Genomic DNA, 25,435 nt, shown 5'->3' with positions numbered 1-25,435 from the left:
GCCCCCCAAGTTGGCTCCATGAAGTCGCGAGGACTCACTACATCCCTAACGCTAGCAGGGCCGGGCACTTTGGGTACATGTGGATGCTAGTTGTTGAGTGGATCAATGTGGGAGTGAGCAAGATGGGCAGCCAGGCCCGGAGCTCTGTGATGCCTCCTCGCACGTGGCCTCAGCTGGTCCGTTTGCCAGACGGGCCCTGGGAGGTCCAGAAGGGAGTTCCGTCTGAGGTCACGGGCAGCGAGCTGCTTGCAGGGCCGGACAAGACCCAGGGATCCCAGACTCCTCAGTCCTTCAGTGAGTATTTACTGAGTGTCAGGCACTGGGCATACAGGATGTGGGAGAAGAAGAGATGCTCTCATCACCCGGGGAGACAGACGGTAAGAGGATGTGCTGAGATGCACAGAAAGTAATGCCAGGTAATGAGGAGGGTGCGGGGAAATAAGGTGGGAGAGGAAGCCTGGGGGGGAGGGCGTGTGTCTTCTTGGGGCAGGTGCTGATCTGAAGGAGGCCTGGGGCCAGCCTTACTGAGGAGCCGAGATGGAGCAAAGACTTGAAGGGGAGGGGGGAGCGGCTGTGGGCTCTTTGGGGAAGAGAGTGAGGCAGTGGGAATGGCCTGTACAAAGGCCAAAGGTCGGAGGGCGGGAGCAGCAAGGAAGCCCAGGAGGTAGAGTAGAGGACGTGGAGGTCAGGTGTGGGGGTGCCAGAGCGAGGAGGGCCTCTGGGCTGCTGTAAGGAAGCAGCTTGCCCTGTCCGGGAGAGAGGAGCCTGGGGCCGGTCCGGGGATCTGACTTGCGGTCTCCAAGGTGGGCACAGCTGGACAGGAAGCGGGCAGGGGGAGGGCAGAGAGGCCAGCAGGGGCCCCAGTGACATGACAGGCTTGGACCATGAGTTACCGGTGGAGGTGAAGGCTGTCCCCACTGAGAGGGGCTTCTCGTGACTCCACCAGGCCTCTCCTTTCTCAGAGCCTCCACCTGGGTCAGGGTCCCCAGTGTGCCAGTGTGCACAGCTCCCCCCAGGCCCTGCTGCCCAGGGGACCTCAGCAAACACCAACAAGTGCCCGGCAGGGAAGGCCAGCCCCAGGCCCAGGCCTTCTAAAGGGGAGCTGAGCCATAGGCCTGGGGCTCCCTAACAGGTGAGCAGCTAAGGTTTCCTGTTCAAGGCAGGGGCTGCCTGAACCCTTCCAGCTGGACAGGGCCCCAGGAGCAGCCAGGCTCCACGAAGCTTGGCACTAAGGAAGGAAAGGGGGCCACCCAGGTGAACCTGAAAAGGCCCTCAGAGGTGAGCGCCTGGCCCAGGAGTGGGAGACAGACCCAGGGAGGAGGTGCAGTTTGGCCAAGGCCACACAGGGAGCTGGTGGGACCCCGGGTGGTCAGTTAGCCTCTCGGAGACACCATTTCGGTATCTGCAGCACCATGAAGCAGGGACATTTGTCTGTCTGGTTCACCGATGTATCCCTGACACTTGGAATATTGCCTGGCCCAGAGCAGGTGCTCAAGAAACATTAGTTGGATGAGTCAATCTGTAAAATGGGCTGATTATAGAGCTACTGCCTAGGAGCAGGTGAGGCTCAGACTACTGCTTGGTGTCAGAGCCCTAGGAGACATTCAGCAGGTGGGAGCTGGTCCGAAACCTTTGTGCAGACTGGTTTTCCAGCTCTCTATGACTGGTAGACCACGGTGGGGCCCCAGGAGGAAGGAAAGGCCTGGAGCCCTGCCCCCAACCCTCCAGCCTCAGTGCTCAGGCCTAAGGGTCCCAGATGAGCCCAGGGCTCCCCTCTGGTTACTGAGGCCCCCAGCAAGCACATGGTCGAAGCATGAGATGGTTCCTGGGCCCCAGGACCCTGCTGGCAGGACGGTCGGGAGCTCTGAGGGCTACCTGCTCCTTGTCCCTTCTGAGCCCCAAATGGGGACGTGGGCTCGTGGCTGTGCTCCACCAGCCACTAGCGCTCCTGGCCAGGAGGGCTGACCCTCCTGACTCTACCTCCCTCAGACCCAGGGCCTGAAACAGCCCCAGCCCAGCTCCTGCCAGCCCCCGTGCCTCTAGCAGAAGGACTCTTTTCCCCATGGGGCTCAGAGGGAGGGTCCCATGGGGCAGCAGCCCCTGAGGTCACGGTGGCAATTCTTCTGCCTCTGGGAGGACTTGCCCAGTGGACTGGGAGAGACTGGAGGCGGGGTGGGTGGGTACAGGCCATTCCTGCAGTCCTTTCTAATTCCCCAAGGTGCAGCCCAGCATTAGCTGGGCCCTCCCCCGAGGCCACCCAGCCCTCCTGCCCCTCTGTAGCTTGTCATGGCCGTGGCTCATGGCTGCCCACAGCCTCCCGGGCAGGATCGGGTTTCCCACCGGTAGGAGCTCTCCCTCCATCACCTGCCGCCAGGGAGAGCTGAGCCCTTGTGAATAATTCACAGTGTTTCACAGCAGGCCAGGGAGGCTCAGGAGAGCTTTAGAGGCAATGGCGGCCTCTAAAGCTAGGCTGCCTGGGTCCCCTGATTGCACCCTGCGGCCTGGGGCAGCCTGCACCTCTGCCCCTCCCCAGCTGCCAGCCCTGGGGTCCCCAGCCTTGGGGGGCAGGAGTCTCTACCTCCGAGTGAGGGTGTGGGCACTGGCTCCCAAAGCCCCCCGCCAGCAGGCCCTACCTCAACTCCCAGCACCCCCTCCTGCCTGAGCCCAGCCTGGCAATCACACAAAAGTGCCTCCTTATCAGCCAGGTCACGTGTCGTCACTGTGGGAATGGAGCCCCAGGCCTGTCCGCTTCCCTGAGATTCACGGGGGGCTGGTGGCTCATCAGCCCAGGCCACCTGGCCACAGGGTCGGCGCCAGGGCCCAATCACAGCCAGCACCACAGCCTGGCCTGGGAGCACCAGGGTGCCCCGGACCCTGAGCCTTCGAGGGTGTCCCTGGCACAGCCAGAGCCTTCCTAAGGCTGGAACCCCAGCCCATGGAGGCTCATCCTAGGCCCCCGACTTCTCAGGGAGGAGGGGCTCAGGGGCCAGGCCGGGGCTTCACCCCTGCCCCCCACCAGCACTTCCCGGGGCGAGGCAGAGCCCCCTCAGTTCACACCATTGGAGCTGAGTTGGCACGGCCGCCAGCCTGACTTCCTGGGGCCCATCATGCGTGATGGGGGAGGCTGGCGGGTGCGAGAGGATGACCACCGCCTGTCTCTCTCCTCTTAGGGCCTCAGTGTCCTCCGTGATAAGTTATAAGTGAGGGGGTGGTGTCAGAACCACCTGGGTGGGGGGTGGGGACATGCACAGGGGCAGCGCCCTAGCCCCTACCTGGGCAGTCTACGTCGAGTCTGGGACCAGACCCCCAGGGTGCTGATGGCTGCAGGTTGGGAGCTTGCACTCGAGGGTGTTTGGGGCCTCCTCCTTGAAATCCTACTGATTTTGGTGTGACCCAGACCTTAGCTTGTCCAGGAGCAGAGGGTGTGCGCCAGAGTGGTGCCCAGTGGCCTCTGGCAGGGATGGCTGTGAGGAGACCCCTGGCTGGTCTCCCATGAATCAAACCAGGGAACCCCTTGCTTAGCAAGAACGAGCCAGGCTCAGCCGTCCTGGTCCCGGCCTGGGGGCTTTCAGCTGCTCTGTATCTACCCCAGCATGCCTGCACCCAAGGGGCTGCCAGACGCAGCCACCCTGCCAGCAGGCCACGGGACCAGGCTGGCCTCCTGCTGCTCCCTGGTGCCCAGTGGCCGGGCAGGCGCCCTTAGGAGTGGAGCCAGGGGTGAGGACAGACCCTCCCGCCTTGTGACTGCTCTCCTCCTGAGGCTGGGTCCTCTGTCTCCACTTATGTCCCAGGTACCCCCTTGAACTGACGAAGGTCACCAGTCAGAGCCCCGTTCTGTTGGGTCCCCAGGGCCACTGATGTCCCACTACCTCAGACAGGGTCTGGGTGGCTTTCCCCCAGGACCCCTGCCTCCCTCTGGGTGCACCTAAGACCTGGCTCCCTCCCTCCCCCAGTACCCCATCTCCATGACTACCATGCTCTTCAGTGAACCCCATTCTTCTGCACACCCCACCCCACCCTGGGGCATGCCCAGCCCACTGCTCAGCTACGTTCTCAGACCAGCCACTTGCCTGGCGAGGGCCGGGGAGGTTCGGGAGCCACATCTCCCTGGGGAGTGGGAATGAGCTGCTGGCCACAGGAGAGGACAAGCGCCCTCTGACAGGCGGGGGCTGAGGGCCCAGGAGGCAGGGTGGGGGTCTGGCAGGGGGTGTCTCCCATCGCTGCTGGATAACTGACGTGGCTTCCCCTCTTTTTTTTTTTTTTTTGGCGGTACGTGGGCCTCTCACTGCTGTGGCCTCTCCCATTGCGGAGCACAGGCTCCGGACGCGCAGGCTCAGCGGCCATGGCTCACGGGCCCAGCCGCTCCGCGGCATGTGGGATCTTCCCGGACCGGGGCACGAACCCATGTCCCCTGCATCGGCAAGTGGACTCTCAACCACTGTGCCACCAGGGAAGCCCTCCCCCTCCTTCTGGACTGGGGGTCCAGGAGATGCTCTTCACCTCTACGCACCACTTAGGACAGTCTTGTAAATTAGCACAGGTCAGAGCCCGAGAGCCGCCTGCTGCAGGCTGTAAGCATCCTGGAGATAAGCAAGGGGTCTGCGTGCACAGCCGCTGCAGCTCAAGTGCAGCTCGTACTGGGGGAGTGTCTGCTTGCAGGGCTCTGGGGCATGTGTCCGTGGGCAGCCCACCAGGAGGGGAGAACTTTCAGCCTGGGTGGGAGCTGTCTCTGGCTAGGCCCCTGGCCACGGGGATGGCCCAGAAGCACTAATTCCCCTGGTGTGCTGGAGGGGCACAGCCGACTGCAGGCACCCCCCGGAGCCCTGGCCCACCCCACCCAGAGGCCCCCTGAAGCGGAGGGTCCTTACTCAGGGTGGTGGCTGACAAGAAGCCTCAGGGAGGGGAAGTCTCCTTTGGCGGCGGCGTAGTGAACAGGCAGGGCGCCTGTGTCTGTGGCCACGGTGGGGTCCCCACCGCCATGACGCAGCAGCCAGTTCACCACCTCAGGGTGGCCGAAGCGGGCAGCCAGATGCAGGACTGTGGCACCAGAATTGTCTCTGTCCTGTGGGAGAAGAGCCCGTTAGTCCTAAGGCCTGGCCCTGCTCCCATCCCTCGCTCAGACCACGTCCTGCATCCCACCGGCCACTGGGGCAGTTCTGTCCTCGGGCACCTAACTGGCCCTCTTTGAAGCTCAGTCCATAGCGGCAGCACGGTGCCATCCATGCTGGGCTTTCTGAGGCCTGCAGGGCACCCTGTCATCGCCCCAGCAGGACCACCTGTCTGTCACCCAGGTGCTCAGGGGACACCTGAAGGAACCGCTGGACCAGGAAGAGTGGGCTGTTGGGCCCTGCTGTCAGGGGTCAGGGGAGCAGCCCCTGCGCCCAACCCCTGCCTCCCCTGTCTCTTCCTCCCCAGGTCTCACAAGGGAAGAGGCCTCCGGGTTGACGCATCTCCAGTGACCCAGCCTCAGTGCAGAGAACTGCCCCACCGCCAGCGGACTCCCTGCTCCCAGCCCGGCCCCGAACAGGCTATGTCCTTGCCTCTGGCTACTGGTGGGCAGGGCCGGGGCAGTCAGCCAGTGGTGGTACGTGTGGGATAGAGGCAGCCCCCGGGAAGGGCTTGGGCAAGACCCCTCCCAGGCACCCCAAAGGGGCCGGGTCGATGGTTTAGGCCCAGAAGTGCTGAATGAGTCTTCCGTGAACATCCAGGTGTGTGTGTCTCTTGCGGGAGGGGGTTGGCAAATGCTGTTTATGTGACCTGCAGGCCAAGACGGACACACACCCAGAAGGCTGGACTCAGAGGCTGGGAGGTTGGGAGAGTGGGCATCGCTTCTAGAACAGAACGAGCTCCCAGTACCAAGCAGGTGGGGTGACGGAGAGGTGGGCAGGGAGCTGGGCAGGGGCATGGGGAAGGGGGTGGGGCAGCCGTGGAGGCGGGCATGGGTTACCAGGGTCACAGAAGGGAAGCTGCTCTGCACGCCCACCCCCGCCCCCACCCAGAGAGAGGGCACCATGGGAACAGGTGTGGCCGAGGCAGGGGGTGCTGGAGAGACCCTGAGCTTAAGGAAGGTGAATCTCAGTAGCATGAGAACCTCTGAAGCTCCTCTAAGAAATGCAGGGAAAAGAGGGGACAGACGGAACGGGGCCCAGGGGCACGACGGGGAGGTCACAGTTAGGGGCTATGGGGTGGGGGGCCAACACACCAGCTGTTGGGCCAGAACAGAGGCAGGGAGGAAGGGGAGGCAGAGAAAACAGTCCCGAGGAAGCGGAGGACGATGCTGAGACTCCTGTGTGTGTGTGGAGTGCCTGGGGAAGACCAGAGACAGGTGCAGTCTGTCCTCCTGAGCCCAGGGGACAAGGCTGGCTAGAGGTGACCCAGACAGGCCCATAGTGAAGTATGCCCTGCGCCCCAGCGCTTGAGAAAGGCCCTCACTTCCCGCTGGCCTTGGGGACTGTGGGTCTGAGGCTCCAGGGGGTCCTGATGGCTCTGAGCCTCTGGGTGAGGGTGGCAGTAAGGAGAGAATCACAGGCCTATGACCTGTCCCCAAGCTCCAACAGCTACGTAGGCCCCAGGAGCCTCACGTGCTATGGCCCGCACCCTAAAGCTGCTTATCTCCCTGAGCTGAGCAGGGCCCCGGATCTAGGTCATCCTCCCCCTACACACACACTTCGCCCCCAGCACCCAAGCCCGCTGGGGCAAGAGGACGGGAGACTTGATAAGCTGGGCACAAGGCCGTCTGCTCCTTGTGCTGGGGAGGCTTCTGGCCAAGGCCGGACACTGGGATCGGGGAGGCATGCCACCTCCCAAAAGAGTGGGCAGGGACCATGTGCCAGGAACTCCTGATAACAGAGCTAGCCCGGAGATAAGGGAACGGGCCATCTCCCAGGAAGGGTGGGATGGGAGGCCTGGCCATCCTGAGGCCCGGAGGTGGGGGGATGGGGTCTGGGCACCACCAGGACACAGCCAGCCAGCTCAGAGTCGGCCCCCCTTCCTCTCCTCCTGTATCCAGTTGACACAGTGGTCCTTGTAAGTGGGAAATCAGTTCTGTTCCCCCCTCCACTGGCTTTGCCCTACAACCACAGTATCGTGCAAATTCCTAACGCCAGCCTATGAGACCCTCTGGGACCTGGCCCTGCTGTTTTCTCCCTCCCTCACCCCACTGCAAACATGCTCGCCTCCCTGCCGTCCCTGCTACAGGACAAGATGTGTCCCCCTCAGGGCTTTGTACTTCCTGATCCTTGGGCTTGGAATTCTCTGGTCATCACCTGGCCACTTCCCTCCCATCAGCCAAGACTCCCTTCAGAGGTCACTCCTCGGAGGGGCCTTCCCTGGCCACCTTGCCCACGCAGCTCCCGTCGCTGCCCACCACGTGGCCTAGCAGTACCTGGCGTTACCTGGTTTACTTTCTAGACTGTGTGTTTGCCGTTCACTGGCAGCTCCCAGAGATCAGGAGTACACCTGAATCCCCAGGCCTAGAACCTGCTGGATGCTCTATGTCCAGCAGGATTGAGCAAGAGAGCTACACATGAGGGCCTGAGCTGCCTTCTCCAGCTTAGGAGAGGCCAGGTTGGCTAACATCAGCCTGGTGGTCATTGAATGAGACCCACTGGGGTCTCAGGGCAGGAAGACTCGGGCTGGGCTGAAGAAGCTGGAAGGCCCCCCCATTACCAGCCTCCACCCTCCCCTCGCCTTAGGGACACATGCACCTCAGCCTGGGGTGGGCTGTAGGATTTTGTGCAAACCGCCCCCCACCCCCACCCCGGCCCCCTGCCACTCCCCAGACCTGATCCTGGAGGACATGGGCTTCTGACTCCAGGCCCTTTGTTCCCCTCCCCTGCCCACTCTCCGGGACTCCCTGGATCACTGTGTTTCCCCCACCCCCCAGCTTAAATACTATCCCAGTTGAGCCCCATTCCATTCTGGTTTCCTATCACCCAGATGCTCTTCTAAGCGGTGGCCAGGGCTTGCCAGGGCATCTGCCCGGGTACTCTCAACCCGGGGAGTCCACCCCGCCCCAAGCCCTCTGGAGGGAGCTCCCAAGCCCACCCCCCGCCTTAAAACCCGAGGGCTCCAGACCAGAACTCTCTCCTGGGGAGGAAGCCCCCCCGGGTGCCCCGTGCGCGGCACGGACTCACCTGCACTCCGCAGCCGCCCTGAGAGAGCAGCCACTTCAGGCAGCAGAGGTGGCCGGTGGCGGCGGCGTCGTGGGCCGGCGTGGCGCCGTTGCGCGCGCTGGCCGCGGCGGGCAGACCGGCCTCCTCCACTAGGAAGCGCAGACAGTGCAGCTTGCCGGCGCGGGCCGCGTGGTGCACTGGCAGCGCGTCCAGCGGGTCGCGCAGCGAGGGCCCCAGCAGGCGGGCGGCGTGCAGGGCCCTCAGCACGTCCAGGTCGCCCTGGCGCGCCGCCTGAAGCGTCTGCTCCAGGGCCATGGTGCCGCCCGCGGCGCCGCGACCTGGGCTCAGCGCGGCTCCCGGGGCGCCATGCGTCTGTCCTCGGGCACCGGGGGAGCCCGCGGCGCGACCGTCGGGGCCTAAGAGTGGGGAGGCGGAGCGGCTGCCGGCCCGGCTTCTGCCCGCACTGCCTCGCCCGCTCCGCTCCGCCTCCGCCGAGCTCTGGGGCTGGGGGCCCCCGCGGCGCCCAGCCTAAGCCTCGGGCCCGCCCCCCGCGCCGCCTCCGCCCGGCCCCGCCCGCCGCGGTCCGAGTCCCCCGCCCGCCCGCCGCAGAAGCGCCGAGGGCCGGACTCCGGCGACAGAGGCGGTGCGCCCAGGGACTTCTCTCCAAATTTACCTCCGGTCAGAAAGCAGACCCCGGGACTTCCCTTGGTGGTCCAGTGGTCAAGAATCCGCGCTCCCAATGCATGGGCCGCGGGTTCGATCCCTACTCGGAGAACTAAGATCCCACAGGCCGAGCCGTGCAGCCAAAATATTAAAAAAAAAAAAAAAAAAAGCAGACCCCGGTGATCAGAGCCGTCCAGGCGCTGGGGGGGCGCAGAGCCCCCAGACAAACTGATTGATCCACCCAGTGCCAGTTCCTAGGCGCTGGGGACACGAGCCAGCAAACGATGACCACAGTTCCAGAGAGTGACAAGTGTGATCAGAGCAGGAAAACGGGGACTTAGTAAGTTATAGGGGCTACGTGGGCAGTCGGGGAAAGGGGAGGTGCGGTGGGCTGGGCTTTATTCAAAGGCGCGTACGTAGGCGCATTCCAGGCATGGGAGACTTCGAGGGCAAAGGCCATGCGCTAGGAACAAGCCTAAGAAGTCCCTCAGGGGCTTTGGGGCTCTGGGTCTATGCCCTGGCAGGTGGCCATGGGTGCTGTGCCTTCAGCCCTCCTCGTTCCTCCAGACCCCCAAGAACTGCCCACATAGCCTCCCCGAGGCAGGGAGGGAGAGAAGGGGAAAAGGACAGTAATGCCTCGTGGGCTCTGGTTTCCGGATCTAGAGACCCTGGCCTCAGAGAGTGCCCAGAGCTGCTGCTGGCTGTCTGTCTGAGGTGGGGGAGTGAGCTTGAGGGCCCGGGACTGCCGAATGGAGAGAGACGGGAAAGCAAGGGCTGGGGGTGCAATGGGGAGGTGCGCCAGAGCAGTTGCCCGGAGAGCAGGGCCAAGACCCCTCCCCAAGGGGCAGGATGGCCCTGGGAGGGCAGCGGGCCAGGAGAGCACACGTGCGCCAAACCACCCTGCCTGCTTGGCCGGAAGTCCTTCGTGGGAGCTGGAGGGAGGCACAGCAGGCTGGACAGGAGGAAGAACCGCTAGGAGATGGGGGCTGTGTAGCTGTGGGAGCACAGTCAGCACATCGGCAACCTTGAAACATCCTGTGCCCTTCCTCCCCGCCCTCCCCGTCACCCCCCACCTCCCCACTGAAGCCCCATGAGGGCTCTGCACTGGGCTGTTTCACCCAGCGGGTAGCGGGACAGGCACAGGATGGTGCTGGAAATGCCTTAGAGGGAAGCGGCTTCCAGGAACAGTGGGAATCCAAGTCCCTGGGACCAACACCAGGTGGCGCCACGTGCAATGGGCTCCAGCGCTCCATGGCACCCTCCTAAACTGGAGCCTCTGGGCCTGAGTGGCCAGGTGGGTTCCCAGCCACTTTCACCACGCCAGACCCGCCTCACTCCTCCATGGGACCTATGACGGCTGGGGTCTGGGACCCCTACCCAAGGGGACAAGGGGAGGGAGGAGTCTTATCCTGGCAGCCTCAGTGCTTCGACTAGCTCTTGGTGCCTGCCAGAGCCGCCCTCCTCTAGCCCCGAGCAGAGCTGTACCCTGAGGCCTGCGAGTGGCAGGAGTGCTTTGATGACAAAGAGCTAAATGGCTTATCTTGAGGGCCCCTCCCTTGTGCTTCCTCCATGGGGGAAAAAAAAATCCCTGCACTCCCATGTTGGCTTCCCTGGTCCTGGACACCCTCAACTATCACATGGTTTTGTCATTTTGGGGTCCAGATCAGGGTGATGTGCTGCTGCTATGGCATTGGGCAAGGCAGGAGAGACAACCCTGAGCCACTCCCGCTGCTGATAGGGACATCTCCATAAAAGTCACATGTGAGCACTCATCCTTGCTGACCATCTTCTCAGATTCCTTTCTGAGGATGCCACTCAAAGTCAGGCTGAGATCCAGGGCTTCTCTGTCCTTTCTGGGCTGCACTGGGTCCACGGGGTCCTGCTCAGCATCTCTAGTGAGCCCACACCAGCAAGAACATATTTTTGGAAGCCCTACTGCTTACCAGGCACCATGCCAGGCTTCACCTGAATATTTAGCCCCATAGGGATGCTATGAGAGAGGTACAACAGTATACCCATTTTACAGCTGGGGAAACTGAGGCACGGGGAGGTTTGTTTTTTTTTTTTTTTTTTTTTTAATTTGTTTGGTTTTGTTTATGGTTTCCTTTGCTGTGCAAAAGCTTTTAAGTTTAATCAGATCCCATTTGTTTATTTTTTGTTTTTATTTTCATTACTCTAGGAGGTGGATCAAAAAAATCTTGCTGTGCTTTATGTCAGAGGGTGTTCTGATGTTTTCCTCTAAGAGTTTTATAGTATCCAGTCTTACATTTAGGTCTTTAATCCATTTTGAGTTTATTTTTGTGTATGGTGTTAGAGAATGTCCTAATTTCATTCTTTTACATTGTTTGTTTGGTTTTGTTTTTTAACATATCTTGTCCACAGTGGCACAAATAGAAAGGGGCAAAGCTCAGGGGCTGACACTCACAGAGGCTGACCCTGCTGTGCCCTTCTTCCCTCTGCACCTGAAGTTCCCCCTGCCCAGAGCACCCCCAATGTCTCCCACCCTCCAGATGTCAGTTGAGGGGCTCCCTCCCCCACCAGGAGGCTTCCTCTCATTCTTCTGCTGGGATCAGGCAATCTGCCCACCTGTTGTGTGGAAAACACCTGTTCAGACCTCCCCCCCCCAAGAGCAGGCACCCAGGTGGAGTGTGTCCCCACTGTACCCTAAGTGGTTCCAGCTTCCCTAAAACCTACACCCCCATACCCTGTCCACTCGGCTGTCTTACCTAAGTTCCCCTGGTTATAAACGACTCCTTCCTCCAGGTAACCAGCAAAACCCCCAGAATCCTTTGGTTGAAGGGAACAGCAATGGGAGAAGAAAGGAGAGACTTAAAATCTGGGGTAACTGAAAATGGAGTCTGCTTCCCCACCCTCCAGGCTTCAAACCGTGGTCCACAGGCACGGAGGGGGATGTTCTAGAAAGAACCTTCTTCCCCAGGAGCTAGTTTCAGGGTATCTCAGCAAGGATGCAGATGTTGGTGCTGCAGGGGGGCCTGTCGGCACAGAGCTGAGTGAGCCAGTGTGTGTGGCCAGGGGTGGCATGTGGGGCATCAGTTAAGGATCCATGAAGTCCTTTTCTTGAGCCCCTAAAGAATAATTAATGAGGGAATTCTATGGTGGTCCAGTGGTTAGGATTCCACGCTTTCACTGCCAAGGGCACGGGCTCAGTCACTAAGATCGAAAGCCAGGCCGTGTGGCCAAAAGAGAGAGAGAGAGAGAGAGAGAGAGAACATTTAATAACCTTGGAGGAGGCCGGCGCATAGGTACCCTGAGCTCAACGATTCAATTTGAGGAGACGTGGCTCAGGCATGCCCAGGCCCTGCTCCGCTAGATGTGTTGACTTATTCTCATAGTTAGGACTGTTAGGGGGGTAATGGAAAGGAGGGCCAAAAGGCGCTTGACGTACAGCGTGTGCTCCATACGTGGTGGCCAGTCAGGTACGGGTGGCGCGAGCTCCCACTCGCCCGGATGCTCCGGGCTCCTTCCTGATGGGCGCGCTGGTCTTCTCAAGCCGTGCTTGGGGAGCACCCACCCGAGGGGACTTAGGCGGAACGTCGAAAGTGGGGCGCGGAGATGGGGTTTGTGCGGTGGAGGGGAGGGGCCCCGTCCAGCACCCAGGACAGCGCCGGTCGGCTCCGCCCTGTGGTTCCTCCTCCCGGCCCGGCTAGGTGGGTCCAGCCCGCCATCCTCCTGCGGGTCGGCCCGGCAGTCCGCCGTGCTGGCCGTTGCCCGGCCAGCCGGTGGACGGAGGGCAGCCCCGAGCAGATGGTTGGGGGACGCCCAGCCAGTTTGCGGCAGCACCGGCCACGCGGCGAGGAAGCGGGCCCGGAGGGAGGAGATGGGCAGCAAAGAGCTGGCACCCAGGACTGCCCCGCCCCACTCGTCACGTGAGCTCCGCCGGTCCTGTAGGTGGGAGCCTGGAGCTGGAGCCAGTGAAATGAAAATGAGCTCCGGGCGCTCCTGGGTTGCCTCGTTTTCTCTGGGCCTCAGTTTCCCCGCTCCAAACCGAGGACAGGGGAACCAGGTAGTCCCTAACTCGGTGAGGGCCGGAGAACTCTATGGAGCCACAGGGGCCCAGGTTCTGCCTGGCCAGTTTTCAGCCGTTAGAGCCGGAGCAAGCTGAGGTCTCTTTCCGGGCCTCAGTCTCCCCTTCCAGCCCCGCAGAACAACTGGTGGGCCGAGTGCCTCCCCAGAGTAGAAACCCGAGTGGTAGCTCCCTGAGGCCCGGGACTTGGGGGTCCTGCCGCCGCTGGGAAACCTGCCCAAGCCCAGGGCGGGGCTCAGAGGAGGCGCTGATCCCGAATGAGGGAAGAAGGGCGGCGTTGGACAAGAAGGGACAAGGGCCTGGCGCCACCCGCTCGCCTCCTGCCCCAGGGTCAGGGCAGCGAGGGCTCCGATGGCGCCCACACACACCCCTGCAGGTGCTCTGGGAGGAGGGCGCCCCGGGCTCGCAGCAGATGGGACTCGAAGGCCTGGAGCGGGAACCCCGGGGCCTCCGCCGTCTCCCCTTCCGCCCCAACCCCGCGCAGGAACAAAGGCGGAGGTGGGACCCACAGGCGGCCTGGCTCCGCGGGGCGGGACGGGGCGGAGCGGGCGCGCTGCCTCCTTAAAGCCGGGCTGCGGGCGTGGCGCGCGCTCCACTGGCGCCCGCTCAGGCCGCGCACCAGACCTCCCTGCGGGCCTCGGTCTGAGTTCGGTGTCTGGGCGGGCACAAGTCTGCCACGCGAGGGCCCGCAGCGGCGCCGCTTTCCCGCCGAGCATGGGGCTACCTCGGAGGGCAGGGGACCCGGCGGAGCTGCGCAAGGTAGGAGACGGGGCCTGGCGGCTGGGGGCAGAGCGACGGGGGCGGGGGCCTGGACGGCGACCCGCGTAACCGCGGCCTTCGCGCCCGCCTGCAGAGCCTGAAGCCACTGCTGGAGAAGCGCCGCCGCGCGCGCATCAACGAGAGCCTGAGCCAGCTCAAGGGCCTCATCCTGTCGCTCCTGGGCAGGGAGGTGAGTGCCGGGGCGCTCGGGGACAGGCCGGGCGCAGTGGGGCTGGGGGTAGGGGGCTCCAGGGGCGCGGGGCGAGGAGGCCGGGCGGGCGGAGATGCCCTTGCCGGAGAAGCCGACGAGGGGACAACGCGCGGCGCCCAGGGCTGAGCCCGGGTAGGACAGGCTCGGCGGAGATGACCCACCGCGGGCTACGGCAGGCCCGGCACCAGCTCCTGGGAGCGCGGTACTCACGGCAGCCTGCCGGAGCTCTGTCTTGTTTGTCCCTTTCTCTGTCCCTCTCCTTCGTGGCCGGGCGCAGAGCTCCTGCTTCTCGAAGCTGGAGAAAGCGGACATCCTGGAAATGACCGTGCGCTTCCTGCAGGAGCTGCCTGCGTCCTCCTGCCCGACGGCAGCGCCCAGTGAGTGACCCTGCCCCGCCCCGGCCCGGCTCCGCGCCCCGCGCCCCTCACTCCACCCCGCGCCTCACGCCGCTCTCCGTCCGCAGCGCCCTCCGACAGCTACCGCGAGGGCTACCGAGCCTGCCTGGCGCGCCTGGCCTGCGTGCAACACACCCGCCGCGTCCTGGAGCCCGCCGTGAGCGCTCGCCTGCTGGAGCACTTGCGCCGGAGGGCGGCCAGCGCCACCCCCGACGGCGGGCGCGCGGGGGACTCCTGCGGCCCGCCCGCACCCTCCCCACCGCCCGCGCCCTCGCCACCTGCGCCTCTTCGGGACCCAGGCCTCTGGCGGCCCTGGTAGTCCCCTGGCCGGTCCACGGGGCCCTGCTGACAGCGAGGGACCAGGAATGCTGGACAGACTGAGGAAGCTCTTGGTGGCGGCTTTCCTTCCCACCACGAGGGACCAGCCTGGTACCTACAGCCTGGCCAGACCTGGATGTTTGTGAGCTGTGTGGCAGAATGACCTCCATGGGGGCTCAGGAAATAAGAGGGCTGCTCTCAGCCCCGACTTGGGGTGTCTGGGCTAGAGGTGAAGGGGCGGCTGGCTGCAGGGAGAAGAAAAAGCCTGCCACCCCAGTTGGTGGAAGGGTTCCAGAGCTGGGCCAGCCACTGCTGCCTGGGCAGCCCACACACCTGCCCCAGCGCTGGCACCAGCCCAAGGGCTGGGCCAGGAGCTCACCTGAGCCAGGTGCAGCAAGCTGCTCTGACTAGTCACCACTCTCCCAGCCCTGCTTGAACCTGCCTTCTCTCCAGCTCAGCTTGGTAACCTCTGGGCACACAGCAGCAATGGCCTGATGGGCTCTGAAAGCTGGGGAGCCATGACCTCACTCCTGGGCTCCCTGCCTAAAGCTTCCAATTATAGGGACAGGATGCAGCCAGGGCTCTGTGTCCCTGGTGGTGGGGGCTTCCTTAGGTAGTCTCGGGAAGGATTTATTTCCCCAAAGCATTAAGTTAACACCTGTGTACCACACACCAGGCCAGGTGGTCTTGGGGTGTGAAGGGGTGGGACAAGAATGAGGAAGACTGCCACCTTGAAGGGCCCAGGTCCAGCACAGAGCTGGTGCCAGTGTGAGGTGAGCAGGTCCCATGTCCTGGAGCAGCAGAAATTCAAGGGGTGACACGGCAGGTCAAGGAACAGGAATCCGCCTTTCTCATTTTCTCTTTTGAACTGCTCTCTGCTACTGTCAGGACAGATAACTGGAAGCAACTTGTTCTTAAGACTTTTCTTTCTTCCCCATGGAAGCCAGAGAGCCTTCAAAGGTCCAGTGGTGGTGGTGGGGTGCTGTGGATCCCAGCAGTGGGTGCCCAGGAGAAGGCCGGAGCATCTGTGGCCCACTCTCAGTCGTGTTCCCAGCATCTCCTGGGGATTCGCTGAGCATTTGTGGGAGGTTGCGAGTCCTTCCCCCGGTCCCCGGTCCAACAGCCTGTGCACTAGGACCAGGGCACTAGGGGCAAGAAGACAGAGCTGATGGGGGGGGTGTCACTAAATTGAGCTATGCCACATAAACCCATGATGACCATGGCACTGATTCTGGTGGCAGGATGTGGGGAAGCAGTGGGCATTACTGAAGAAGTCAATGTGAAGACAGCACGGTGAGCCCCCAGCAAGGTGGGCTGTCCTACCGCCTGTCTGGGCCCAGCTGGCTGGACTGTAAGCTCCTGCGGGGCAGGGCTGGGGCTGAGTGTACCGCTTTGTCCCCAAGGAACTCGGCTCATGGTGGGTTCTCAGTAAACATCGTGAGCCAACGAACGGGTGATGGGACGGGCCTACACTCTACTGAACCCTGACAGACTGGCTGTGGCCTCAACTCCTGTCCCCCAAGCCCTGATATCACTTTGAAAAGCTGCTGCACCAGAGCATGAGCTCCCCGGGACAAATGTGGGGAAGGGTGTGGAGAGTAGGGAGGGCAGTTCCTGGGAACGCAAGCCTGCTTTCCTGAGCTGCCAGGAGCGAGTGGAGCGGGGCACGTAGCCCACAAGCCCACGCTCGCCGCGAGAGTTCAAGTTTCCCCCTTGGGTCAAGGACTCCCATCCATCGGCACAAACTGGGCAGACTCCGTGTCCCTTCAAATAAGAACTTTCCGTATGGGTCGAAATTCGGTAAAAACTGACCAGCCAGAGGCCCCTCTCCTCCTTTTGACTACTGCTTGCTTCTGAGCCCCATCTGGGTCCCCAACTCTATGACTCTCGTTGATCTGACTCCAATCAAGCCACAGTACAAGCAGTCAGGGACGGGGCGTGTAGGTAGGCCAGTGACACATAGGGTCAGGCATTCTGGGGATCTGAGCCAGAGGCCAGCCAGGCCTTGGCAAGGAGCTGAGACATGCCTGGGTGGGTGAGGTTCTGGGCCTGAGGCGAGAAGCCAGTTTCCCAGCAGGGACGTGCAAGAGCTGCCTAGAAGGTCTCAGCTGGTCCTCTGAGTTGGGCTTATGAAATAGGGACACCCACATCCCTCCCCTACAGGGCCCCTGCCGGCGCCTCTCCCTGGCATCTCCCCAGGTATTCCCAGAGCCCCATCTCATGGCCAAAGGTGAGCCGAGGGCAGAGCGGGCTTCTTCTGCGTGGGAGGGAAGCCGCCTCACTCAGGGGCATTTAATGATCCTTATAAAGGCTCACAGAGTGCCCAGTGTACAGCTCTTGCAATGTCCTCTCTGTTCTGGTCCCGTGACTGAGTCTAACTCTGTCTGGTTATCATGCTTGGTTAGAGGCAAGGCTCCCATGTCTCATAAACCAGTGGGTGAAATCGTCCAATGACCTAAGGACAGTCAGGGCACTGAGCCGTTGGGGAGGCTTAGGCTGGGGACAGGCCCCACCTGTCCCCGGGCACCAGTTAATCTGGAGAAGGCAGGTCTCGTTTCCACGAGGATAAAGAGCAGGTTGCCAAGGACTCCTCCTCTAACAAACATTTACAAATTACTCTGCTCGGGATGAGTCTTCCACTGGTTTATCTGGAATAGGATCAGAATGAACATAGCCTGCGGGAACGTCTGGAAGCATCTGTGGCTTTGAAGAATCCTTGCCACCGTGCTTTGGGGTGACCACTCTGGAGACAGCGGCGGCACGTCCCCATCATGTGCAGGCAGCCACCTCCTACTCGAAACATCAATAAGCAGCCATATTTACTTTTTATTTATTTATTAAAAAAATTTTTTTGGCCTTGCCGCAAGGCATGTGGGATCTTAGTTCCCCGACCAGGGATTGAACCCATGCCCCCTGCATTGGCAGTGCAGAGTCTTAACCACTGGACCGCCAGGGAAGACTCCATATTTAATTTTTCTTTTCTTTTTTTTTTTTTTTGCGGTATGCAGGCCTCTCACTGTTGTGGCCTCTCCCGTCGCGGAGCACAGGCTCCGGACGCGCAGGCTCAGCGGCCATGGCTCACGGGCCCAGCCGCTCTGCGGCATGTGGGATCTTCCTGGACCGGGGCACGAACCCATGTCCCCTGCATCGGCAGGCGGACTCTCAACCACTGCGCCACCAGGGAAGCCCTAATTTTTTTTTTAATTAAAAAATTTTTTTTAATTAATTAATTTTTGGTTGTGTTGGGTCTTCTTTGTTGCTGCGCGTGGGCTTTCTCTAGTTGCAGCGAGTGGGGGATACTCTTCGTTGCGGTGCGCGGGCTTCTCATTGCCGTGGCTTCTCTTGTGGAGCACAGGCTCTAGGCGTGCTGGCTTCAGTAGTTGTGGCACACGGGCTTAGCTGCTCCTTGGCATGTGGGATCTTCCCGGAACGGGGCTCAAACCCGTGTGCCCTGCATTGGCAGGCAGATTCTTAAACACTGAGCCACCAGGGAAGTCCTCCATATTTACTTTTTAAAAACACACCAGGGTGGGACTTCTCTAGTGGTCCAGTGGTTAAGACTCTGCGGTTCCAATTCAGGGGGCGCCGGTTTGATCCCTGGTTGGGGAACGAAGATCCCACATGCCGCGCGGCACAGCCAAAAAATTAAAAATAAAGTGACGAGATTGTTAAAGCAATAATTAGTTATTTAAAACACACACACACCAGCTTGCTATAGCCGGTCCAGAGAACTAACCCACCCAATGGTGTTATTTCCCTTGGTTTTACTTTTTGCCTGGCCCCTTTCCCATGTGGGTGCATCTCTGGGGTGCTGGGTGCCTGTGCGCGCGTGTGCGTCCCTGTGCAGCCAGGTGGCCACGCTGCAGAGAGCTGCTCGGGCACTTGATGTTGGGGAGAAGGCAGCCACCCTCTGAGGGTTCCCAGTGAGGAACTGGTTTCACTCTGGGTTTTGAGAGGCCCTGGCAAAGCCCCAGCCACTTAAAGCAGCTATAATAAAACTCTGAATGGTTTTAGGAGCGTGAGAAGGGCGCTAGAGGGCACACCCTAGGTACACACGTGGTGTCTTGTCACCAAAGGGCCATTGGGGGGCAGTAGGGAGCAAGGGCTGGTGGCTGGTCCCAGGACCCCGCTTTGTGAGCGAGGGGTTCCCGGGCCTGGGGGCTAAGGAAGGAGATTTCCAGCTGAACATGTGCCTGCCGCTGGTTCTGTTTGGAGGGAGGGCCCGAGAGTCGCCTGTCTTGGTGCTCGGTGAATTAAAAACCTCGGGGAGCACAGGACAAAGTTCTTAAAGAACAAAGAACCATTCTGGACCTCAGAAATCAGAGACAGATTCAGGTTTTATGGGGACTATATTTTGAGGCCCTCTGTAAGAAAACATGTAAAATTATGAGTATAGATTTAGGTTGGAAGTGAATATTTATTCAGAAGGAAAAAATAAGTCACTTCAAACTAGTGGTGCCTGCAGGTTGATGTCCCATCCCTTTTGGTTTCTCCTTAAGCAATTTACCAACATGCTTCCATAAACATGCTTCCCGGTGACAATCCTGGCCTCCCCCTGCTCCTAGAATTTTTTTTTTTTAATCCTGGACCCTCGGCAGTGAAAGCACAGAGTCCTAACCACTGGACTGCGAGGGAACTCCCTCCTAGAACATTCTACTACCTGTCCTTGCGTGTGGGCGATCCAAGCTTAAGCCTCATCAGCCTCATGGTAAATCCACCTCTACCCAGAACGGGCTGTGGGTCTCCTGCAATTACAATATCAAGACAAATGCCTTCCATTTGTTTCCTCCACCCGTTTCAGGCTAAATATTACAAGGTATAGACTCACACAAACATTGACATCATTCACGGCAATTTTTTTGCACCACCTGGAAAGATTGTTAAATGCAGATTTCTGAGTCCTACCTCCAAGAGTTCTGATTCCCTGTGTTTGAGTCAACAGCCTCATACCTTTCACCTGATGGGGGGTCAATCTGCTTGAACGGAAACTCCCTGGTGGTCCAGTGGTTAGGACTCGCCGCTTTCACTGCCGAGCGCATGGGGTTCAATCTCTGGTCGGTGAACTAAGATCCCATGGTGAGGTCAAAAAAAAAAAAAAATATATATATATATATATACTTAAGCAAAGAGGACACTCCTGAGTATGGGGGCAGCTGGGGGCTGGGCTGGGCGGGGGTGAGAATGGGAAATTAGCATTCAGCTGGCTACAGAGTGTCCACTTTGCAGGATAAGAAGAGTTCTGGAGATGGAATGGTGGTCATGGTTGCACAGCACTGTGAATGTACTTAATACCACTGAACTGCATGCATGAAAATTGTTGAGATGCTAAATTTTATGTGTATTTTACCACCAAACAGTAAACTAAAAGACACCTTATCTGGAATTGGGGCAGCTACTCAACTGGGTCCTCTGGGATCCATCTGGTTTCCCAGGAACCAGACTGGTCAAGTAAATGAAGCTGCAATGCATCCTTTAGGTCTTTTAAGTGTGGCATTAATTCTTGCCACTCTAGGAATCTACATTGTTTTGATTTACTAGCTTGGTTGGGGGCAGTTTGGAAGTTTGCACTTTTTTAAAAACAATGTGTTAGTAATTTATTTTTTAAAATTAATTAATTAATTAATTATTTTTGGCTGCATTGGGTCTTCGCTGCTGTGCGTGGGCTTTCTCTAGTTGTGGCGAGTGGGGGCTACTCTTCGTTGCGGTGCGCGGACTTCTCATTGTGGTGGCTTCTCTTGTTGTGGAGCATGGACTCTAGGCACGCGGGCTTCAGTAGTTGTGCCACGCAGGCTCAGTAGTTGTGGCTCGCGGGCTGTAGAGCGCAGGCTCAGTAGTTGTAGGGGATGGGCTTAGTTGCTCCACGGCATGTGGGATCTTCCCGGACCAGAGATCGAACCCGTGTCCCCTGAATTGGCAGGCGGATTCTCAACCTCTGTGCCACCAGGGAAGTCCCGGGACCTGGCTATTTAATCTGGAACCCCTCAGTCTAGGAATTTAGTCCAGCAGGTGGTCAGAGCCAGGCTTTTTGTGTCCCGGATTTGTCTCCCAATCAGAGTTTGAGCTTTTTGAAGAACAGAATGGGGACTTCCCTGGTGGTCCAGTGGTTAAGACTCCACGCTCCCAATGCAGGGAACTAGATCCCGCATGCCACAACTAAAAGATCCCGCATGCCGCAACTAAAGTTCCCACACGCTGCAACGAAGATTCCGAGTGCCACAATTAAGACCCGGTGCAGCCGAATAAATAAATAAATAAATATTAGAAAAAGAACAGAACAGAATGTCTCCAACTCTCCCAGTGACGTGCCCACCTATACAAGTAGGGCAGGGCCTCAGTAAATCCTCGTTCCATTGCACTGTCTGGGAAGGGTTGTTTAGAGAGAAAGAATGAGCAGGGAAGGTGAGCACAGAGAGGAAGAGAGGCCCTAACTTATTCGTGTGCTGGGCCTCTTACTTTCATTATCTCATTTAATCTTCCTAAAGGTCTGGAAGGTGAGTATTATTACACCCTTTTAACAGATAAGGAATTCACCTTGCCTAAAGCTCCAAAGCTGGCTGTTGCTCCTGGGTCCCATCATAAGAAATCCATCCATTTCAGGACCCATACTGCGAAGAGGTGGTGGTTAAATAGGCTTGGTGACCCTAGATGCTTGCACACTAGAAAATGAAACTTTTAATGTAATAATCTTGAAATGATAGACATGATCCGGTCAGCTCCCTCTGTTCCTGGGACTTAGAGACATGTGGTGGGCCGCCTTGCTGGTCTGGTAATGCAGGAGTAACCAGGATGAGCTATTTAGTTCAGTATAAATGGGCGAGCTTGAGTTCCACGGGTTTTGATTTTTAAAAATCTGACTACAGAAGCATTCTATGTATATTGTAAAAAATTGGGAGAAAGTCAAGTCTCATACGGAGTAATGGCTCTCTGAAATTACAGCACATTGGGACTTCCCTGGTGGCGCAGCGGTTAAGAATCCCCCTGCAGGGCTTCCCTGGTGGCGCAGTGGTTGGGGGTCCGCCTGCCGGTGCAGGGGACGCGGGCTCGTGCCCCGGTCCGGGAGGATCCCACATGCCGCAGAGCGGCTGGGCCCGTGGGCTGTGGCCGCTGGGCCTGCACGTCCGGAGCCTGTGCTCCGCAACGGGGGGGTCCACAACAGTGAGAGGCCCGCATACCGCAAAAAAAGAAAAAATAAAAAAAAAGAATCCCCCTGCCAACGTAGGGAAACCTGCTCCGGGAAGATCCCACATGCCACAGAGCAACTAAGCCCATGCGCCACAACTACTGAAGCCCGCATGCCTAGAGCCCGTGCTCCACAACAAAGAGAAGCCACCTTAATGAGAAGCCCGTGCACCGCAACGAAGAGTAGTTCCCGCTCGCCGCAACTGGAGAAAGCCCGTGCGCAGCAAGGAAAACCCAACTCAGCCCCCAAATAAATAAATTAATAAATTAAGAAAATTACAGCACATAGATGTGACCACCTTTCCCCTCTTTTCTGGGTGGATTTTGTGACACCGACTTGGCCTGGACTCCACTGCTGGGCACAGGGTGTGCAACAGATCAGAGCAGCATCTTTACAGCTCCTCACTGCAGGACACGCACCCCAAGCAAACCCTCAGCACTCTCAGGAAGTCTTTTTGGAACAACCCAGAGGTGGTGTACAGCGGGCGGTGTAGACGGACCCCAGTTTCTGGCTTCTCTCCAGCAGCTGCGTGTTCCTGCAGCAGAGACACTCGCTGAGGCCTGAAGGTTCCTGGCTCCCCGTTTTGTGCACCCACGTGCCTCCCATCTCGGCCATGAATGCTCCTTTACTGGAAACCGCCCCCAATTTCCTCTCAGGGCTGATCTGAGAAGGCGAGTACCGGTCGCGGCCTCCCGAACAGCCGGGCGCGGGCAGGGGCAAGGCCGCATTCAAACACGCGCCACGCGGAGCGAGGCTGACCCTCGAGGTCGCCCAGCCCCGCACCGGCTCCGCCCAGCCGCCGCCGAACCTTCTGGAAGCGGCGCCCCACCAAGGCCCCGCCGCCGCCAGAACCGGACGCCTGGGGAGCCGGCGCCGGCCCGGGGGCGGGACGAGGGCGGGCGCGAAGGGCGGGGCTTCGCAGGAGGCTGCGTTCGATTCGCCGCCGGCGCACAGGCCCCGCCTCTCCGGCGCAATGGCTCCGCCTCTCCCCTCCCCCTCCACGGCACCGCCCGGGCTAATTCATTCAGCGCCGGGCCTGCCAGACACCTGCGCGCTCCCTCAGGCTCCCGCCGCCGCCGCCACTATGTCGGGCCCCGCCGCCGAGACCCCGTCCGCCATCCAGATCTGCCGGTAAGAGGGGCGCGCGGAGGGCGGGCGGCCAGGACTCCGAGTCGCCGCCCGGGCCTGGCCGACGCCCACCGGCCCCGCGCCTTCCCCTCCCCAGTCGCCGCCCCCGCCGGGCCGGTCGCCTCCGGACCCCGCCCGCCCGCCCTCCCGCCGCGGCCGGGATGCGCCTCGGCTGCCGCAGATCCGGCAGCTTCCCCGCGCGCCGCCGCGCCGGCCTCCGGCGCATCTGCGGGGCGGCGCCGAGGTCACGCAGGCCGTTTGCGCGAGGAAGCGGCGCAGCGCCCTTCCCCGGGCGGGGGTCGGAGCGCAGCCCCACCACGTCCCGCCCCGCCCATTGCCCGAGCGCCCCGGAGCCCCAGCCCAGGTCCCAGTGAGCCCCCTAATTCGGGGTCGTTATCCGGGCGGTGTTTCAAAGCCAACCGGATCCCTCGACATGTGAGGCGCAGTAACCCGCTCGCTGGGCGGCGGCCGGAGCCGGTTGAGCCCATCGGTGGGTGCCCGAGTGGGCGGGGGCTGCACATATGCGGTCCCTTCAGTGCCCTGCCACGGTTTTGGGCGGGAGGCCGCTGAAAACAGGAAGAACGGTAAATACCTTTCCCCTCTAACAGTTCACGGCTAAGAACAGAGGATGGTCCATTGAGCCCGGAAGCATCTCACACAAAGGGGGCAAGGGGTTGTTCTTGTCAGGGGACCATCCCTGCCTTCCGCCACCGGCACCGGTATATAGAGGGCCCCGAGGACGCCGGAGATCACGAGCCGGCTCATTTCCGACACATGCGGGAGGGCAGCCTCAAGGTTACTTTCCATTCCCTCGGAAAGGACGGAAACAGGCATGGTGGCGTTGGAGCCTGAGCTAAGGAAGAGCAAGGAGGCTGGCAAGGCCGAACAGGCGCTGGGGCCTGCCACAGGGCCTGTGCCGCTTGATGCACTGTTGACAGTGACCCCGCCTTCCTGTTTGGGGGCCGGTGCCTCAGATTTGGAGACCGGGCGTCACACTGACCTTGGGTCCAAGCCAGGTTAGTTTCCTGTGGATGGTGACATCTCCTCGGAATAGGCAAAGGCTCGGCAGACAGTGCTGGATCGTGGGGTGCCCTGAACCCACCCCCGCTTCTGACTGAGTCAAAGTCCTTTCCTGACCTCAAGGTCAGTTTTGACTTTTCTAGGGAGAAGAAATCTTTGGGGAAGCCTTGCGCCATTGATTTGTTATTGGCTGTGTGGCCATCTTGGCGCCACCCACTTCAGGTTCTGAGGGCAAAAATAATAGAATATCGGGAGATATTGGGAGACAGACGGGCCTGGAATCAGGTCCTTGGATCGGTCTCTGCCTCATATTGGCCGGGTGACCTTGCAGTTCGTGATTTGCTAAGGGCTCGTAGCATCTCTCATCTCGCTTGGTTTGCCCAGCACCCCTGGGAGGGAGGATGGCAGGGAGCCCACCACTCTTGCCAGGAAAGAGGAAGCTGAGGTCCCGGGAGACTCATTGCCTCTGTAAGGTCATCCGGCCACGAGAGCCCGGGGCTGAGGGCGGGGAAGCACAGCTCCTGATGGGTCTTCTGCCTCCAGACCCACTTTCTTTCCACTGCGTTCCCCACAAAAGAACATACTGGTTTCAATCTACTCGTGGAAGGCTGGGCTTTTATTTACTTCGTCAGGATGATGAATAGCCCATCTATGCATACTACCTTTTTAAAAACCAGCCTCTAACATAGTTAATAGGCTTTTGGATAGCCTGGACACTTCCACATGTATGCGCACACTTCTTCTTACCCACGGTGCTTGCTTGCCAGGCTGCCGCTCATATATTCACAATGGCATATTGTCTCTGACTGAGGACACGTGGGCAGGATACCTGGCTGAGGTGAGCCTCAGGTGGCCAACACAACTGCCCAAGGGAGTTGGAGGGGTTGTGATGAGGCCCGTGGTCACAGCGACTTGGCCCTGAGAAACCCCAGGACACTGGAGTGGATGTAGCAGGGTGGGGAGCCCTTTAAGGACATCTGAGCTGACACCCCATGTTGAAAGAGGAGCCTCCTGGCCTAGCGCAACCCAGCCCATGAATTTAACAAGCTTCACTGGATGCCTCCAAGGGGTGAAGTGCCCTGAGGGAGGGACAGGGACATGGAAAATTCAGTCCCCAGCTTAGGAGGTTCACAGTCTAGCAGGGAGAGGATGCCACACCCACCACCATCCTAGACGATTAAGAGGGTCCCATGCTCTCGGTTCAGAAGGAGGTGTTGAAGGGCTCGGGCCCTAAAGTCTGGGGAGGGCAGTGGTCAGAGCCAGCTCTCCAGTCCTAGGCCTGGGTGTGAATGTGGCCTCTGCCCCTTGGAAGCTGCCTAACTTTCTGTGACCCGTTTTATCATGGGTTGTTCTGAGTGCTAAAGAAAGTGTATCTAGAGCCTGGCAGAATGGCTGGCACTTGTAAGTAAATGGAAGCTCTTTTTGTCTGAAAAGTGGGACCCAGGCTCAGGAAGCCAAGGGCCTAGGTTCAAATCCCAGCTCTGCCTTCTGCAGATGTGGGCTTTAGGCCTCAGTATTCTTGTCTGTGAATCGGAGATAATAACAGTGCCTGTTTCATGGTGGCTGTGAGGATTAAAACCTTTGGCACAGTGCTGGGCAGTT

At 59.9% G+C, this 25,435-nt stretch overlaps 3 protein-coding genes across 4 annotated transcripts in view; 2 read left to right on the top strand and 1 right to left on the bottom strand.

Annotated features, from left to right (window-relative positions):
• ESPN (espin) overlaps nucleotides 1–8,918 on the bottom strand; it is a 32,450-nt gene extending 23,532 nt beyond the window's left edge. For both annotated transcript variants that reach the window (XM_082615123.1, XM_082615124.1), the window contains exons 1-2: nucleotides 8,136–8,918; nucleotides 4,869–5,062 (exon numbers count right to left, since the gene is read on the bottom strand). In XM_082615123.1, the coding sequence (XP_082471249.1) occupies nucleotides 4,869–5,062; nucleotides 8,136–8,429 (488 nt within the window). In that variant the 5' untranslated portion in view covers nucleotides 8,430–8,918. The remainder of the gene's footprint in view (nucleotides 1–4,868; nucleotides 5,063–8,135) is intronic.
• A 4,618-nt stretch (nucleotides 8,919–13,536) lies between these two features.
• On the top strand, nucleotides 13,537–14,506 carry HES2 (hes family bHLH transcription factor 2; the record flags this gene model as incomplete). Its single annotated transcript, XM_082615061.1, has 4 exons — nucleotides 13,537–13,581; nucleotides 13,676–13,771; nucleotides 14,070–14,169; nucleotides 14,256–14,506. 4 exons carry the CDS (start codon nucleotides 13,537–13,539, stop codon nucleotides 14,504–14,506), a joined length of 492 nt encoding a protein of 163 aa, XP_082471187.1.
• An 8,152-nt stretch (nucleotides 14,507–22,658) lies between these two features.
• ACOT7 (acyl-CoA thioesterase 7) overlaps nucleotides 22,659–25,435 on the top strand; it is a gene marked incomplete at its 5' end in the record, with an annotated part of 92,957 nt that continues 90,180 nt past the window's right edge. Inside the window, one exon of the mRNA XM_082613821.1 lies at nucleotides 22,659–22,816. Within this exon, the coding sequence (XP_082469947.1) occupies nucleotides 22,659–22,816 (158 nt within the window). The remainder of the gene's footprint in view (nucleotides 22,817–25,435) is intronic.

Source organism: Mesoplodon mirus (genome assembly GCF_964341445.2).
Source record: "Mesoplodon mirus genome assembly, chromosome: 3".
NCBI classification, from domain to species: Eukaryota; Metazoa; Chordata; class Mammalia; order Artiodactyla; family Ziphiidae; genus Mesoplodon; species Mesoplodon mirus.
Note: the sequence above shows the minus strand (reverse complement) of the source record. Positions and strands in the feature narration are given on the sequence as shown.